Source organism: Varroa destructor, unplaced genomic scaffold, assembly GCF_002443255.2.
Source record: "Varroa destructor unplaced genomic scaffold, Vdes_3.0 BEIS01000007.1, whole genome shotgun sequence".
In the NCBI taxonomy this organism is placed as follows: Eukaryota; Metazoa; Arthropoda; class Arachnida; order Mesostigmata; family Varroidae; genus Varroa; species Varroa destructor.
In genome coordinates, this window is record NW_019211460.1 from 29,352,551 (window position 1) to 29,369,190 (window position 16,640).

Sequence of the window (16,640 nt, forward strand, 5' to 3'; positions counted from 1 at the left end):
AAACGAACATCAACGTGCTTGGTGCTTCATAAAAGCTAAATTATATCGCAGATGTGTCCCATGTGATTTGCAGTTAAAAGGCACGGGGGGCAGGACTGATAGTGGATTATAGCTTTGTTTGGTATACTGAATCTAGGCGATTGACAGCGATCTTTTTGCAGAATATCTGCTGGCAACTGCCTCGCAGAATGAAGAAGGTTTCTTAATAGGTTAGGCTTTCCTCGAACGGACCTTTTATGGACTCGAGTGCTTATTTTAATTACAAACAGCTTGCCACTTGGTTAGATTATAGCCTGCATGGCAATGCGAGTATTGTTGGGATCGTATTATGAAAACGTCTATCAGACATGAGCAGGTTTTCATTCAAGCCTATCTTAAGCACCGCAATGAAATCGGGAAAACTGGAAGTTCGTATGTCAAATAGAAAAAAAAAATGTGCCATACGGATTACTAGACTATAAACAGTGTATGAATAGCCAACACTATGTGCAAAGCACCGCAAACACAAATGGAAAATGCACTGAAGATCGCTACGGATCCACGAAAGTCGAATGTGTCTATTTATACGTACAGAGCTTCGTCGCCGCAGTGAACTTTGTTACGCTTCCGAAAAAAAAAAAAAAAAGAAAGGAACGCAAAGAAACCATGCGCGCGTAGCTGAAAAATGCTCTGCTTTTCAATGTTGTTTATACAAAATAAAAACCAGGAAGGATACTCGAATAAACAAAAGCTTACTGAGCAAAAAAGGTGTTTTGCTCGTTTACTCATGAGACTGTCCAGCTTGTTTCAATGATTTAGCCATTCAGTGTAAATATAGCGTCCATAATTTTTCACTCAAAGTGATATCAGCGACACCGAAACAAACTGCGAACGGAAAGCCCAGCCCCCAGAAAGTGTATCATCAAAATTCCTTTGCGTCGCCTACCGAATAATCTGATTTGCCTCAGGGCTATGCAAGAATAACAGCATAACGATTGTTTAGTATATTTGAGTACTATAGACACCGACATGTTGTCTACCAGCCAAGTTTACGGTGACATGAGTGGGGCAAGCAGTCGCGATACATCGGACTCATACATAGCTATATCAACGCTACGCCCCTGTTTATTAGAAGGTAAAGCCAAAATTCGAAAAAAAAAAAGGGGCGTATCACAACTGTCTAGCGTACAAGTGCAGAGAACTGAAGCGCTTTAACTTTTTCCAGAAGTTAGAACAATCTCGGCGCTTACTAGGTGAAATATTAGCGCAGACTGAAATTTCATCTTTCGTATATTGTGAGTCCTGATTGTTGTTTACTAAGTGTCTAATTGGCGCACCTGTCGTGGTGGATAGATAGACAGCTTTCGCCTTAAAATTCTAGTCGAACAATCTAATTGAGCCTAGTTCGGACCGATAATTGTTGAAAAACAGTTTACCTAGACCCTTCTAAATATAGATAAACATTTTTCCACTACCTAACATAGACTATACGTTTATACTACAAACGTGCATTTGTAGTCGTGCGCTTGTCTCATGCAACATCTCAAGCTCATTATCCCTGTACAAAAAATAACTGGGACAGGAACAAAGTATTTCACAGAGACTAGCTACAATTCCAAGTTCTAGATGGTATCATTACTCTAAGTGATTCCATGCTTGTTCTCACGATCCCCTTTAAAGTTCTACTTTGGATTCCGCCATGCATAAAATATATGATACATATTTTTACAATAACTAAACGCTAAATTGCGGCCGATTTATGTTACGAATGTTTGTTTTTGTTTAGGGAGGATTTTTAGCGAACGTCCAAGCGCCGTCGTGGCCACGGCGTGTATCGAAGTTGTGTTGGGCTTTTCTCCACAAGCGGAAACCTTTTAGCTATATGGTACGATCTCTATTAATATTCGCAAATTAGAAGTATGGACTTAGCCCCGAAACAATGAATAGCTACATTTTTATCTAAAAAATAGCGTGTACGAGCCAAAAATGCAACAAATCTAGCTAGCATCTGTTATTCAAAACGATTGTTGCCGGTCGCGCGAGGATGAGCTTAAGACGACGTTTTAGTTGTCTCAAGTCGACCGGGTCAAGTACATGGAAACGAAGCGATAAAATGCGAGTTCACGTTTAGTCACAGCAGGCAGTGTATATCATAAGGGTAGTAAATATATTTACTTCGCCTAATAGAGGTGTATCTAGATGCGTTGTCTTAGAGGCTCACCCGGTCGTGCCCGTCTGGGTCTAGCGATTTGGGCTTTGTGTGACGTTCGGTCAGCGACACACGAAAATAGTGTCTTGATCGGTACATGGTAAAGGTAATGGAAATAAGAACAGTGGCGATCATAATAGGCGACGGAAGGTCGGCACATCAGATCGCAATACGTGCAGTGGCGGTCGCAACTGCACGTAACGCCATCGGTGGCCAAAGCAGGTGGGCAAAAGGCAGACTTGCTCGAAACCGTATTGACTCTTCAAGTACTTTTGACGTCCGGCGATCTTACCTCAGGTAAGGTCAAATATAAAAGAAAATGTCAGTATCGTGCGTGTGGTCATTCAAAGAAATTCTCATTAATTGTCAACGATCGGCAAGTAGTTATTTGTCAAATAGTGACGATTAATGCTTGGCAAAGGCGACAGCATCCCGTGAAACTTTTTTTAAACGATTCGTCTCTTGCCTACAGATTATTTTATTCCGAGATGCTCATGTATTGCTCACTTACAGTTGATTGTCTGGGGAGTCAGCGTAGATCGAGCTTTCTTTACCTTTTTCACTGGAACTTCTGTTTCGACTATGTCTGTTGAACTGAGAGCTACAATACTTGCAGACTTCCTGTGGCACTGGTAATGGCTATGGGATATAGGGCTTGTTTCACGGCGGCTGTATGCTCAAATCGTTGTCTTTTACACGTAAGCACGCTGCGGCCAGTCGTATAGACGTTCACTTCTGCGCCTCACAGACGCATGTCCTGTAGGTGTCTCAACGCGAATCCGTATGTAGTCGACGATACACACACGACCAGTCTATTGTTGTTACGTAGCGAAGTGAGCCTTATCAGTGGTCCAGTTTTTGTCCTAGTTGGGGCAACTCGATCCTATCAGAACGAAAAGCGGTAGTTGTTTTGCTAAACACATTTGACACTGTAGCCTGTGGCGATCTCGAATGGAAGCGATTAATTGGTACGGTCACACAATCACGGACACGTTCGTTATACCAGGGGCAATTTCATAACAGAATATGAAAACCGCGCCAATAATTGACTATACGCCTTTCTAATGAACGGCGATTAATAGTAATAAAGCGAGTTAAACAGCCATAAGGTTTTTCACAGCTGAAAGTATCTGTAGCAGACAAAGAGCGCGAAACCTTTCTTGCGTAGATGCCTTCTGTTTCCCTAACGAAATTAACAAAGCGTAATTTAATATCAAACAGTCTACTTGCCGAACCACAAAGAGTGCTTCTCTCAATAGCAGGACAAACTCAACGCGATCAGCTCCCATACCATTGAACGCGTAGAAGATCACCCCGCTTCAAACGCTCGTGCTTTTCTGTTGTTAGTGCAGTTCTCGCACGATTGTTAACGCGGCCATGATGACTCCAACCGACCCACACGAAGAGACACTGAAAGAGGCTTACGAACGGGCGACACCACACCGTAAAACACAGTAGATCGACGAATGATGGAACTCACCCTCTTCTCGACGCAACTTAGCGATGAAGAGCCGCTCTCCCGCGGCCAGCTGTAGACTGTTAGGGCTTGTGACGTTTCTATCGTCAATGGGACAATAGCGAGAGACGGCACCAGGGGCGATAGGCACGCGGCTGTGACGTTGTCGCATGGGTATGTGTGTGCGCGGGCATGAACAAGCCGTCGTAGCGGTTACAACGACTGATCTCGCTTCTATTCTCGCTGCCGATGTCGTCAGGGCGAATGGAGTTAGCTCCCAGCGCCACTAACCCCCGCCGTTGTGCGCTTCGCTGTCTTTCAGTGCTTCAACGACGATTACGTGGACGAGCACAATGAAGAGGAGTTGTAGTGGTTATTCAAATGCTGTTTCTACAGTAGAATAGCCGAGTGACCAGTTACGGTCGACAGGAGTCAATGAGGAGCAACTGCTTGCGGCTATGATTCCGTTAATAATTTGTTAACGGTGAATTTGGTGGTGTACAATACGTTTTCTTTCTCTTCCTATCGATAGACTGAGGCAGAAACGGTGGCCGTACACCGTCGTCGAACGCACAATCCGAGAGGGGGAAAAAGGAAGATGAAAGTGCAGAGAGGGCAATGGTGGAGGCGACAGCAGCAGCGGCGGTGGCAGCAGCATGAGCAGTAAGCGGTAAGCGTTTTCTATCGAGGATGAACCGATCCTGCGCTTACGGTTCTGGAGCTGCTGCTGCTGCTGCTACTGCTGCTGCACGGTCTTACGATGGGTACTAGTAATGGTCGCAGCGGTGCTAGTGGTCAGCTGACGTCATTATCGATGTCGACAGTACGATTGTTTGTGTCACCGTGAGCATGGGCTTGGTAAGGGCAGCGGCACCAGCCAGCGTGGCCGATTTAAGTCATATAGACCTTTACTATATAAGCCGATAGGGCCATTTCTATCGCTGCTGTTGTTGGAATTGGGCTGAGCGAACTCCCAAAACAACCGATAGCTGGAAAAGTTGCTTAGACGGACAAAGTAATTTGCTGGTCAACTCGGTCGTACAAGACTGGCATGAGAGGCGTGATTCGGTATAGCAGGTTGAAGGAAAGATAGTAATGGTAGCTGGGACACTAATAAGAGCCTGAAAAAAGACCAAACGGCGCAAGCGAACATAAAACTCGCAACATTTTCAGCAGCGGTAGCTGGTGAAAACGTTTATTAGACTGCTCGTAGTGACAACATGATCTGCGCGAAATCGACCCAAAGCAACAGAAGAGAACGGAATCAGACGCAGTTATGGCTGAACGCAGTAGAAAGACAAGGTTCGATATGTGAAGATATTTGGTATTTGCACAAAAAATTGGATGCAACTACAAAGGCTAAATAAATTCAGCCGTACCGTAGCAATAAAGCAAGCGCTACATTGACAGTAGTATGTGTAAAATGGATGAATAGCTCGAGGTAGATATTAAAATGGTTCAATTTTGAAGCTAAAGGGAAATTATAAGGATTGCCACCGTGTCTAAAATGGTGCATCATAAACTCGTGGCAATTGTGGGACAATTTCTTAGTGAAGCCCACCTGATATGCTCTTCAAAAGCAATCCAAAAATGACCGCAGAACTATCATTTTAGGGCAGGGACATGATAGTCCCTAAGAAAAAACATGCTACATGCGTTTGTCGGTCTGAAACGTTCATTAAGAACATGTTTACGTCGATAGTATAAATACAATGGATTGTCATTTTACTCAAATTAATCCGAACGATACCGATCAGCACCGAAAACAGGTTCTTGATCGCAGAAAATGATACGGACCTTACCACTCTAGATTAGCCTGGTGTCAATGCATTTAGTCAATAACTAATTCATGTTACCGATCTAGCTACAACTAAAAACATCATGGACGCCACCGGTAGACCTTCGGTTTTCCAAAAAAAATAACTTAGCTAAGATAACGGGCTGACACAATTCAAGCATACGAACGACGGAAGTTTTTCAGCACATGAAATAGGTCACGTGATTATAATTTTAGAATTTAACTTACAAGCCGACAGAAATCGTGACCGGGCTGATCGTATAGAAAATCAATTAACGTATATCAATCAGTGTTTCATTTTCACGTTGACCTTGCTGTTTGTGACAGACACAAGAAGATTCAGTTATCATTCGGAATTCTAACTATTACCCCATTGTGCGAGACTTTTCAAAAGGGCTTGTATTTAAATGCTACTGTATCTTGTTTGCTTTTTTTTGCAAGGAACAGACTTATTTCTCTGTATCAGATATTTGCCAAGCCTGACTAGAGTCCCGTTTACCCGGTGCTATTCATTCGAAGGAAGCGTATTTCCCATTCAAGTGATCTTCACAGGTCCCATTTAAACGGGTGGGTATTTAAACAGGCTCTTGGCCGTTTATAAAGAAAAAAAAAAACGTGCGTATCACTTTAGTCTTAATTCCTATTGAAGGCATGAAGGAGTTCGAGGAGCATATGTCAATGTGATGATAACGATTCCCCACGCCGCCGATATAGGCCTTTTTCTAAGATTCTTTCCCAATCAGAACGCATTCGTCCCGGTGATTATAACGATGATCGTTCCTCTCACCCAATACTGAGTTACAAAAACCCAAATATGTCCTTCCGGTTCAATCATGACAAATCCTGCTATTGTCTGATGTGTGACGTACTGCTCGTTGATATTTGCTGTACATGCGACTGTTAGCTACATTTTTTTTGACAATGTCCCGATTGGCTCCTCATACGACCATCGTCTGCTTTGTCCGCATTCATTTTAAAGTAGATGTTATCATCGAACTCTAGTAAACGGCCATCGCAGCCTATTTGTCGTCGGCTATAACGGTACGGCATACGATATACGGCAGTTCGTATTGCGGTCGTTGTATTGGGCCCAGTGGTCAAACAGCGCCATTCATCGTTGGGAACGAAAGCAGAATGAAATTGTCAGCCAGTACGAAGTGCGTACCCAGACTGCCGTCGAACGGGGGCAAGGGGCGACGGGTTAAATGAGAGAAAATGCAATGAGACATTGCCACGATTGGATATAGCCATGATTTATGCGATCGGAATCATTCTGCTGTGACACTATCGATTTGCTCGATGGGAGTTTAAGCTTAAGTAGTGAAACACAAGAGTATTACTCTTGTGTTATACTGAGGATAGTAGTTGACTATCTGCTTTGAATTGGTTGATTGATTCTTATGGCGAGCGACGCACTGTCACCTCCAATGTAATCGCATCGGCATGAAGAAAAGAGGTCGGAACTGCCTGATGAATAGGTGAACACGAGAAGGCTGGAGCAACTACATGAGACATCATAGAACCTGGACACTTCTACGCAAACTTTTGACTTCCTGCGAGTCCCACAAGTTCCATGTGGATTTTCACGATGTCGGCCATCGGCTTAATTTTCTTCTGCGAATCGCTTAAGAACTGCATCATCTGTTAGTTATCAGAGAACAAGCGACATATTGAAATGTTTATATTTTGCTTATTTTTCATTAAATTACGTTGTCATGTTTTCGACACGCACTCTTCAAGAACCTTGGAGATAGTGGAATATATATATATATATATAGTTGTATAAAGCGACTCAACCTGTGTCCAAAAAAGATTATCAGAAAATATTTTATTTCAAGTGCATATTCGTTTTTGCGTGTGCTTAAGAGCCCAAATGAGAGTTAGTGCTATCTTTGCGCTCAAGCACGCAGCAGGTTATCCTTAAGGATGGGGAGGATTCGACGAAAACCATACAGAGGTTACTGGTCGTCAAGCGTCAGCTTATGGTTAAGCTTATTTAATGATACCTAACAGCAAACTGGTGTTAAAATCTCGCCTAAGTTCGCGTTGTTACAGTCTGATTGAGCTGATTTTGAAAACGATTTCTATATATTTATAACATCACATACAACTAATTTATGTTCTTGCTGTCATTATCAATTTTGAGTCGATTTAAATGATCCCAAATATATGTTCCAGTGTATCTAGAAGGGCATCCAACTTACGGTCTATGATGCAGATATCAATTCAATCTCTAGAAAAATGTCTGTCTTCCGCAGGGTCATGGTGTACCCGGTCCTGCACACCAACGAGAAACCGGTATCATCAATTACCCTAACAAACACCTCACTTGTATAGCGATCTGCAAAAACATCAATGAACTAGTACTTGTGTCCGATACCCAGTTCATCGATATTTAGTGTGGATATATGGAACCACGATTTTAATGAGCGAAGTTAGTAAATATGCCACGGTGTTTCATTGTGGTGTATTGAAAGTTAGTGTTCGAACGACCAGCCCATTCCAAGCTTCTTCGCACTGGAGTCATTGATCGGCTAGTGAAAAAGGTTCAAGTCTTTCTCAGCGATCGTTCCGTGTCGAGGTCCATGAGAAATGCTCAGATACCGCCTGGGCAATCTCATATTATCCTCAAGGCACGACCCCCTAGAGCTTTTCACGATTTGCTCCTGTATAAATGCAATCATGTATATATTAGCCTCATCTGTATTTGAGAAAATATACGCAGGTAGCATATAAATATAATAATGGACAAGCGCGATAGCGGCCGGTTGTTGTGGGATACCCTGCACTAGTCTTTAATGTGAACCAATAAGCCAGATTCCAAACCATCGATCAAAAAATGTGCCCTCCTACACTTTGGGCAAAGAAATCTTAACCACTCATACATATCCCGTTGTCGGAGACAACCTACAAACGATCTGAGCTACCCTCGAACATAAATTTCTACGACAGCTAACCTGCAAGGCACATGGAACCTTTGACATAAATTTGCTCTAAGGAACCTGCCTTTGTATGAATAAATATTCAAGATAGGTATTGTACCACTTGTCTCACACACAGCATCTGCATAATACCGAGTTCTAAACAAAGATTCTGGAAGATTTGCGAACTAACGCTTGAGAAGACATACACAAAATGTAAATGCGATAAAATAGCTAGAAATTGCGATCAGTTCTTCAAAGTCACCGACAAGCAACAGCTCTAGCGTGTTAATAAACACGTACTGAAAACAGGAATGTTCGAATATTTCATAAAAATATATAGCTAAAAAAAATCAGGTAAATAACCCTGTAAAACAATATGATAAGAGCAAGACGGTGCGTGTATATCCTTTTCTGTCTATGTATATAAAAAGAGCATGCATCTATGCACCATTGTTCCAAAACCCTTAAATAAAGTGTCATTATTGTTTAACGAAATCATTGTTTCAGCAAGATGATTGTTGTATCTTATGAAATTTCTGTGATATTTTTATAATCTTGCATTTTCTTTTCAACTACTATTAAATACGTAATCTGAGCGTGAAATAACGATCTCTAACAATATCACAAAATCTGAATTGTAGCATCACTACTCACTGTCGATGTGACCCATGGGTTTCCTAGAGTGACCCTAGATTACGCGGCCCAATTTTTTCTAATACACGATGATTGCCAGTTACCCTATCAGTTGGATTCAGACCAGACGCTGAGCACTGAAAACATGTATATCTCTGTATTCGTGAAGTGACCTCTATGAGTTTGTTGTTGTTCCGAACACAGGAAAACGTCTCTACCTAGCGCAATTGCCTGACAAATACACTCGGAACCCTAACCTAACCGCAATAATAACATCTTTATTCAACATATGACAACCCGTAGACAAAACAGACCATCAGTATGAATGACCTTATCTATATAATACAAACTCTCTGATGTAGACAAAAGTTACCTCACGGTAAACAATCTTGCTTATCAAATGTGATACATCTATTTATCCATTTTGGTGGTTTGCACGGCGTCGGTGTGAAGCACTCGTCTTCGAAACACTGTGCTTCCTATACCCAAATTTCGTTTCGTTTTTCTCTTAATTGACGCACGTCCGTTCGTTCGTTTATTTGTTTGTTTGCTGATTGATCAGCTATCAGTGTTGTCGCTGTCAGCTAAAGTTAGTAACCGACGACAAATCTGGAAGAATAAACAACCCCGTTTCACAGACACATAGCGACTCTATTCGTTGTCTTTTGCGACGGCATCGTGTGTGAGCACGAGCTACATGGCAGAACGTTTTCATATAACGGCTGTTCTTTGTTCCAGTTCTACATCCCGCCACCTTGTGGTATTTCCTCCTGAAGGTGACTACTCGCTGCTGGCATAGCGGCTTTTGAGCCACCGCGTTGCTTTTGACGTTTGCCTCGACGTCGATCTGATTTCATGAAAACGTCCAGTAATCTGCTATTGCTACAGCCTTCGTGAGTCTCCATTACAGGGTTCGTTTTGACGATCCAAAGTCCAAACAGGTTTACAGGCACGTATACACGACACATACTATGTGTATTAACTTGGTTGGAGTATGCGTATCAGACAGAAAATTGCGTCTTTTTATTCATTTATGTTTCCGTTAACGTCACTGTATCGTTGGTGAGAACGCGAGCTGGACCCCGTTAATAAATGCTACGTAGATGATGCTGACGGCAGCTTCAATGACGTTACATGCTTGCCGAACAGAGACGAGTGGTGACGTTGAACCTTCTGCTTATGTCATAACAGTATCCGTAGTAAGACACAATAGAAAACGACAGTCTTTTCTAGACACCGGTAATCACTAGCGAGGTCGAGCGTTTAACCAGAGTCGCTCCGATTGTATAATAAATATAATAGTTTCTGTTTCACTATACCACTTATCCCAACCATCGCGGTTATACATCGTGCCGATTTTTTAGCTGGCAAAAAACGTTGACTCTTTCAACCATTCAAAATGTAGACCAGTATGACGTCTAGAGCTAGTGGCGCGTCGAGCTGAACATTTGAATGGCTATATTGGTGCTCCTTGAACGCAACACCGTAGCTCGTCATGGGTCGCGGCAGATTATGGCCAGCAGCCATTTTAGTGGTCGAGAAGCCGTAATTAGGGATCAGATGCAATGTAAAAGATAGTTTCCAGCATAAAACTCGATATATTTATCGTGTCATGGTGACCGCCGCAGTAATAGCATACACAAACGAACCAGGCTTTCACGGGCGAGCGTTTAGCAGACTCAGCTGTTTTTATATGTATGTATGTATGTATGTATGACTAAATTGAAGATTCACTCAAAGACGCCATCTAACGCCCGTTTCCGTGGCACAACAGCGGGAAGGACAAGGTGCTCAGTGGCCAGCATGTACTATCGTTTGTGAATGACTTCATTCGCTCATCGCTGTGTACAGAAAAATATGTGCTTCCTTTCTTCAGAACCTCCATTCCTATCTCTTATGGTAAAAAAAAAAAAAAAAAAAATGCTAGTTACGAAAGCTTATTGATACGAGTTACCTAAAACATGTCTGACACTGACTGAATCTATATCAAGCGAAGAACTCACGTGAAACGACCAACGAACGGTAATCGTTAACAACTAAAACAAATGTATTAGGAAAAAGACTTATTTGTCAAATGGCCACCATTATGTCATTTCCGAGCTAACACTAAAACGTTAATTACGATCTGTTATCGCCATGCTTGAGGCGGTACAGACATGTAACACAGAATAGGTGAGGTTTCGCTGCGTTCATCTGTCACAAAGATGACCCGTGACGCTGTGAAATGCCGGTACTCTACTCTCTGTTCTTACGACGATGTTTTGCCTTGAACGTATACAAGTTTATACACGCAATAATGGCACCGTTATGTCACTGTTGACGATAGCAGCAGCCTAGATAAGATAAACATGAGGAAGCATTGTTTTTACATTGTGCTCTCTACCGACGCCGTGAAGACAAAGTGAAAAGGAAAACGTAAAACATGGTACGGAAATATGTGCACGGCAAATATCTATTAGAAGCTATATTTAAACAATTTAAAACTGTAGCACTCACAGCATATTGAAATACAAATAGATGCGTCCGCCTTCATGGTTTTGGATGCTCCTGTAAATGTATGGTTACGACCTTTAGCTGATAAAACATACCTGCTGAATATATTAAGAAGTTGTAATGCAAACCATACAAATGTTGCCAGTTTTCCATCGGACAGCTGGCTCCTAACAGCAAACGAGGCGTGTCTATGTCCGGGATTTAAACCCAGCCCAGTGCACATGCCTTCCAAAGGTTTGGCAGGTAAACGCGTTACCCACTGCGCCGTTGCTGGGACACGATGTTGGTGATTTAAGAGACTATTTGAGAGACATTCTCACATGCAACTGTTGCCTTAGTACCATTTCTAACTAGCTAAGGCACTGACCACAGAAAAGGCGTATGGTCTCTCGAAAAATATACTCCACACTTTTCCATCGCTTTATGAGTTTCTGATGTGTGTCAAGCAAGTAAAAGAAAAAACCTCTCAAAGTATATTTGGGCTTTTCAAATAAGATGCATTCCCTAATAATTATAGGACTGGAAAACAACTACATTGCTGGTTGGCATTGTACGAGTGTTTATCTATGGCTTTTTCACACTTGCACGACAAACAAAATATAAGGATTGTTAGTTTGGTCTCTGTTAGCCACAAAACGTATACGGCGGTAAATCACGTCACGAAGTGATATTTATAAAGGTTACTGTTTTCAGGGTTCTGTCGTGAGGATATAATCAGGGTATCAACAAACAAAGGATCAAGGTCTGTATGTAGCACTAGTCCTTCCCGAGTCATGGTTTAAGCGTGAAGTGTAGATAAGAGTAAAGAAATCAACTACCAATTTAAATAGAAATGCTCGAAAGGTACCTTGGCCCGTACGACTCATCAGCAGAATTGAGAGTTATACGGAGGGATACCTGAAATATTTTGCACCGATGATGTATGTATAGATAGTACAACCCTCTGTCATAGAGTGACCTATCAAATCAACAATTACCATAGACAGACGATTTTCATCCGTTTCTAAGGCGGGCAGTAAAGAGAGACGCTGTGAGAGAAACAGTTGTACAATGAAAGGCAAAAACAATGACGATAAAAATCCATTTAACTTCCTTCAACCTACTGGCGCATTCACTTTGGGCACCTGCCTTGAAACACAGCATATCAGGTATACGTCGTTGATGAATTGGTTTTGCAGACGATTTTGCATACACAGTAATGCTTTTGTACCACAGTGTTCCTTCAAGCCTCTCAATAGCTTAAATTCGTTCTATCAGTAAGGACATCTCGGACCGGACGAACGAACACACACGCTTTATTAGAAAGAAATATACAGTCGTCAGCAGCAACATTCTTCGCTGAAACGAAAGACGCGCTTAAGCAATTATTTTGAATAGATGGATGTAAAATATAATCGAATAAACTATGATTACTGTAATATTACTATTAGTAGTTTGTTTTCACTCAACTTCCTCAGGGGCATTCGTTGAGATCCCTTGTTGCAAAAGGAACAACTACAAATGCGGACTTTTATAGAGAGCTCGATCAGTGTGAAAAAATATCAGTGAACCGTTACTTACCGTGCAGATACGTAATCAGTAACAAGTGGGGAAAAAAGCGAATCCTATTTTACCCGGCTTTCAACTAGAATATACAAACAAATAGAATGTTATTCTAACAACACAAGTCCCTAACCACTTTATGAAGTTCTTTAATACTGCCCATCGAAATACAAAAGACATGATTTTTTTTTCTTCGTGTTTCTTTCATGCTCGTGATGTTTTTTCATCAAGTTTTTTTTTTTTTTTTGTTTTTTTTTTTTTTTTGTTTATGTATAGGAAATTCAATTCGTTCCACGCGGCAGGATATCGATGGATGCGTATGCATGGCTCTCCACAAATAATTTCTCACACGTCCACCGCAGTTAGAAAATGCAGTTACCCTCATAGTAAAAGTGAGAAAATTGTATAGAAAAATTTTAGAGAACACTTAGCGATAGATGATTGCTTAAAAGAAACCAGAGCTAATAAATAAACCAGAGCTAAATAATGCCGATAGTATTACACTTTTGATATCGTCTAAAATATAACTATCGGTATACGAACAAATATTTGATATGTACGAATCGGGTTCAATATTAGCATTTTGCTAATGCGGCACGGTTACAGGTAGAAAATTTTAGAAATTTTTTACAATTATATTCCACGCATTTTTCACTTCCTGCGGGAAAATCACGCGGGGACACGGGGCAAATCTGTATGATCAAATCAAGCGTCAAGCTGATAACTTGGTAATATTCTGTTTCTATGACAATTTGCCCATCAAGCTTTCTAGAGTAACTCAGCTAACTGGACTGGATGGGTCCAATAGATTTAGTCAATTATTTGCCGAATTTTTTTCTGGTTAACTGACCTTCATTATATATTGCTATACCTTCATTGATCGATTGTATCTGCGTCTATACAGTGTAACCGAGATAACGGACTTCTTCCAAAAATGCCTGTAACTATCTTATATTGAAGTGAAAACACGGTTCTCCTCGCGAATCTTCTGTCTCGTCCCAAACGTTGTCTAAAATGGACGCGAGTAGCATTGGCAAGGCAAGCCTTTCAGCAGAAACATCCTCCATTTGGTAACCAAGTGTAATATATTTTATGAACATTGAATTATGTCTTTATAACACTTGAGTACTGCACGTACCTGTGACTACTTGCAGCGGAAACATTGTATGCGAGTAAATTTGTAACAATGAACTGGTAAGGCAAAGCTGGCGACAAAGGAGAAGGAAGCTTGAAGGTATAAAATAAATATTTTAGTAAAAGATTGAGGCATGACAATTTGGATCCACTTCAAACAGACATATTAAAGAAGCACTGTTTTGAAGACGCTCGAAAAGGAAGTCTAAAAACGCGGTCATGGATGGTTACGACCACGTCATCGCAGCCAGAAATACGTAAAGTACTACTAGTTAAGCCCTAAAGGCCTAGAGATTTTTACGCCTTGGAAAACGAAGGGTGATCTTTTTTCAATAGCGCAGGGCGCTATGAGGCTGAGTTCGCATTCGTTGCCTTTATTCTCGTACAGCCTATATCTTCGTTTGTTACTTTGATCTATCCGCTTACTAAACTGACCCATTGTTTGGAATTGAATCGAAACACAATATCTTGCCTAGGGCTTTGACCACCGTTCTTCATAATGCGTTTTGATGAACATCTCCTTTCAACAACAATTGTAAACATGTCAGTGCAGCTTTATTATTTCATCTAATTCTGCATAATATCACACATAAATATACCAAGTACGACACGACGACGACAACAACAACAACAACAACAAAAGCACCCCCCGACCCGCCTAATCCATAAAAGAGATATCGCCAGTCTAACAGTAAGTGTGCGAAAACGAAATGATCTTTCTGTTTTTTTACCACTTACATGAAGTTACCCGTCCCCATCGATGAATTTTGTAATAATGGACTTCACTTATGTATATATATATCTTTTCGGCCGGCTCTCGGTTATCTCTAGTGTAAAGGAATAATTCTAGAAAACAGCTACTTAAATCTGTTGTAAAAGAAAAAAAACAATGCAAAAAAGCTATCGTATCATAGAAAGATGTTTCCATAGGCGCCATGTTCACAGTGGTTGACAATGGGCACCATGCGTGAGCTTCGAGGGCTCACTTTGTCAGCTGTTCCAATTTGAGCTCGATGTTCTGCATGTGTACGACTGCTCCGCAGGCATGACCTTTTCAGAATCAGAATATCGTACTTTGCGAACTACAGGCAGACATAGATAAGTATTGAAAATGACTTTTTGACCACAACTTTTTCGTTATTATAAAAGTTCGCCCCCTGCCCGCTTGCTTGGGGCAAATAGACAATTGTTGACAAATAGCGAGCATTCAAATTTGAACGCTTACTGGCTTCTATTTGCAGGTACATGTATGCAGTGTTTCTTGCCTAAACATGGATCTAAAAGCTATCGCAGAAGATTACGCACAGAACCCATCGCTACTAAACAATACATTTTCTCGACTTCACAAGCACCTTAAGTCTAACGGAATACAGCACAATTAACTTTAGCAGTTGTGCTATTAATGACTCAGTAGTTATAAACGGAGTAAGTAATCGATGAAGCCATTTAGATTTTAAAAAGTTCCCGGGTCAAGAGTTTCTGTTAATTAGATTGGTTTTTATAAAACTAACTTTATCAAGCTATTTATAGCGAGTCATTTTTATTAGGCTTTTAGGTCGTAAATCAGTTGACACGGTACGCTCAAATGATATCAACCGGCTTAAACTTAATTTTTTTTTTTAATCGAAACTCCTTATAGAGTGAACTCTCTTCCATTTCGAGATATCAATTTATAGAGCGTTCGCCAACGGGCCTATCCTGATCACTTTTGGCCAACTATCTCGATGAAAACAAAATAACACCAGTGCCGTTAATTAATTCACCTAAATATAAGGTAGCCGATAGCATAACGACGCATTTCGATTAGCCGAATCGGATTTCTGCGTAGCAGACAGGCGCTACAGGGGATGATCTCGTAAACACTTCGCTAGCTTCTGCTAAGGCGCAAACGATTAGCCATGCCCTATGTCGTCTACTTCTGATATCGCTATGTAGTGTACCGGTCACACGGTTCTAGCAGACGAAAGACACCGGTCGCGTCTCATGCATAACATCCTATACGTAAATATAGTAATAATAAACAGTTGAGACATGCCGAAGTGTTTACGCACGCCTACATCAAGTCCTTGAATATTGCCGATCTATATTTAGTATAGTTGCAATAGATTTAGTAGATCTTAACCATAACAGCATTGTTACTGGAAGATTTACGTCTAAGTAAAATTGTATCATGGACAAAGGTCTTCCCACTTGCCTTCCATTCAGTACCGCTATAGAATATGTAAAACTTCACAAGTCTTCTCAGAGGAGCGGGTGCAAATCGGTATTTATTAAGAGCAAATTTCAGTTGAGGATCATTGCAAAACGATATAAAGATCTATATTTTAGCGTAACAATGTTTTTCGAAATAAGTGTCCCATTTCAGCATTATTAGTTATTAGTAATAGTAAAATATTCGCAAAAATTAACACAAAGCTTATAACAATGACTATTGTTAATTCTTAGATGATTTGATTATCTCTACCTCCTGCT

The 16,640-nt window shown here is 41.1% G+C and overlaps 1 protein-coding gene across 3 annotated transcripts in view; it reads right to left on the reverse strand.

The window, feature by feature from the left end:
* The window catches only part of LOC111254477 (uncharacterized), a 44,899-nt gene extending 40,714 nt beyond the window's left edge, over positions 1 to 4,185 (reverse strand). The window contains exon 1 of one of the 3 annotated variants that reach the window (XR_015317189.1): positions 3,419 to 4,185. Coding sequence is in view for 2 of the 3 variants with exons in the window: in XM_086974998.1 (XP_086831124.1) it covers positions 3,419 to 3,477 (59 nt within the window). In the remaining variant the exon portion in view is untranslated. The remainder of the gene's footprint in view (positions 1 to 3,418) is intronic. The other 2 variants (XM_086974998.1, XM_086974997.1) reach the window with 2 other exon arrangements.
* Between the last annotated feature and the right edge of the window lie 12,455 nt (positions 4,186 to 16,640).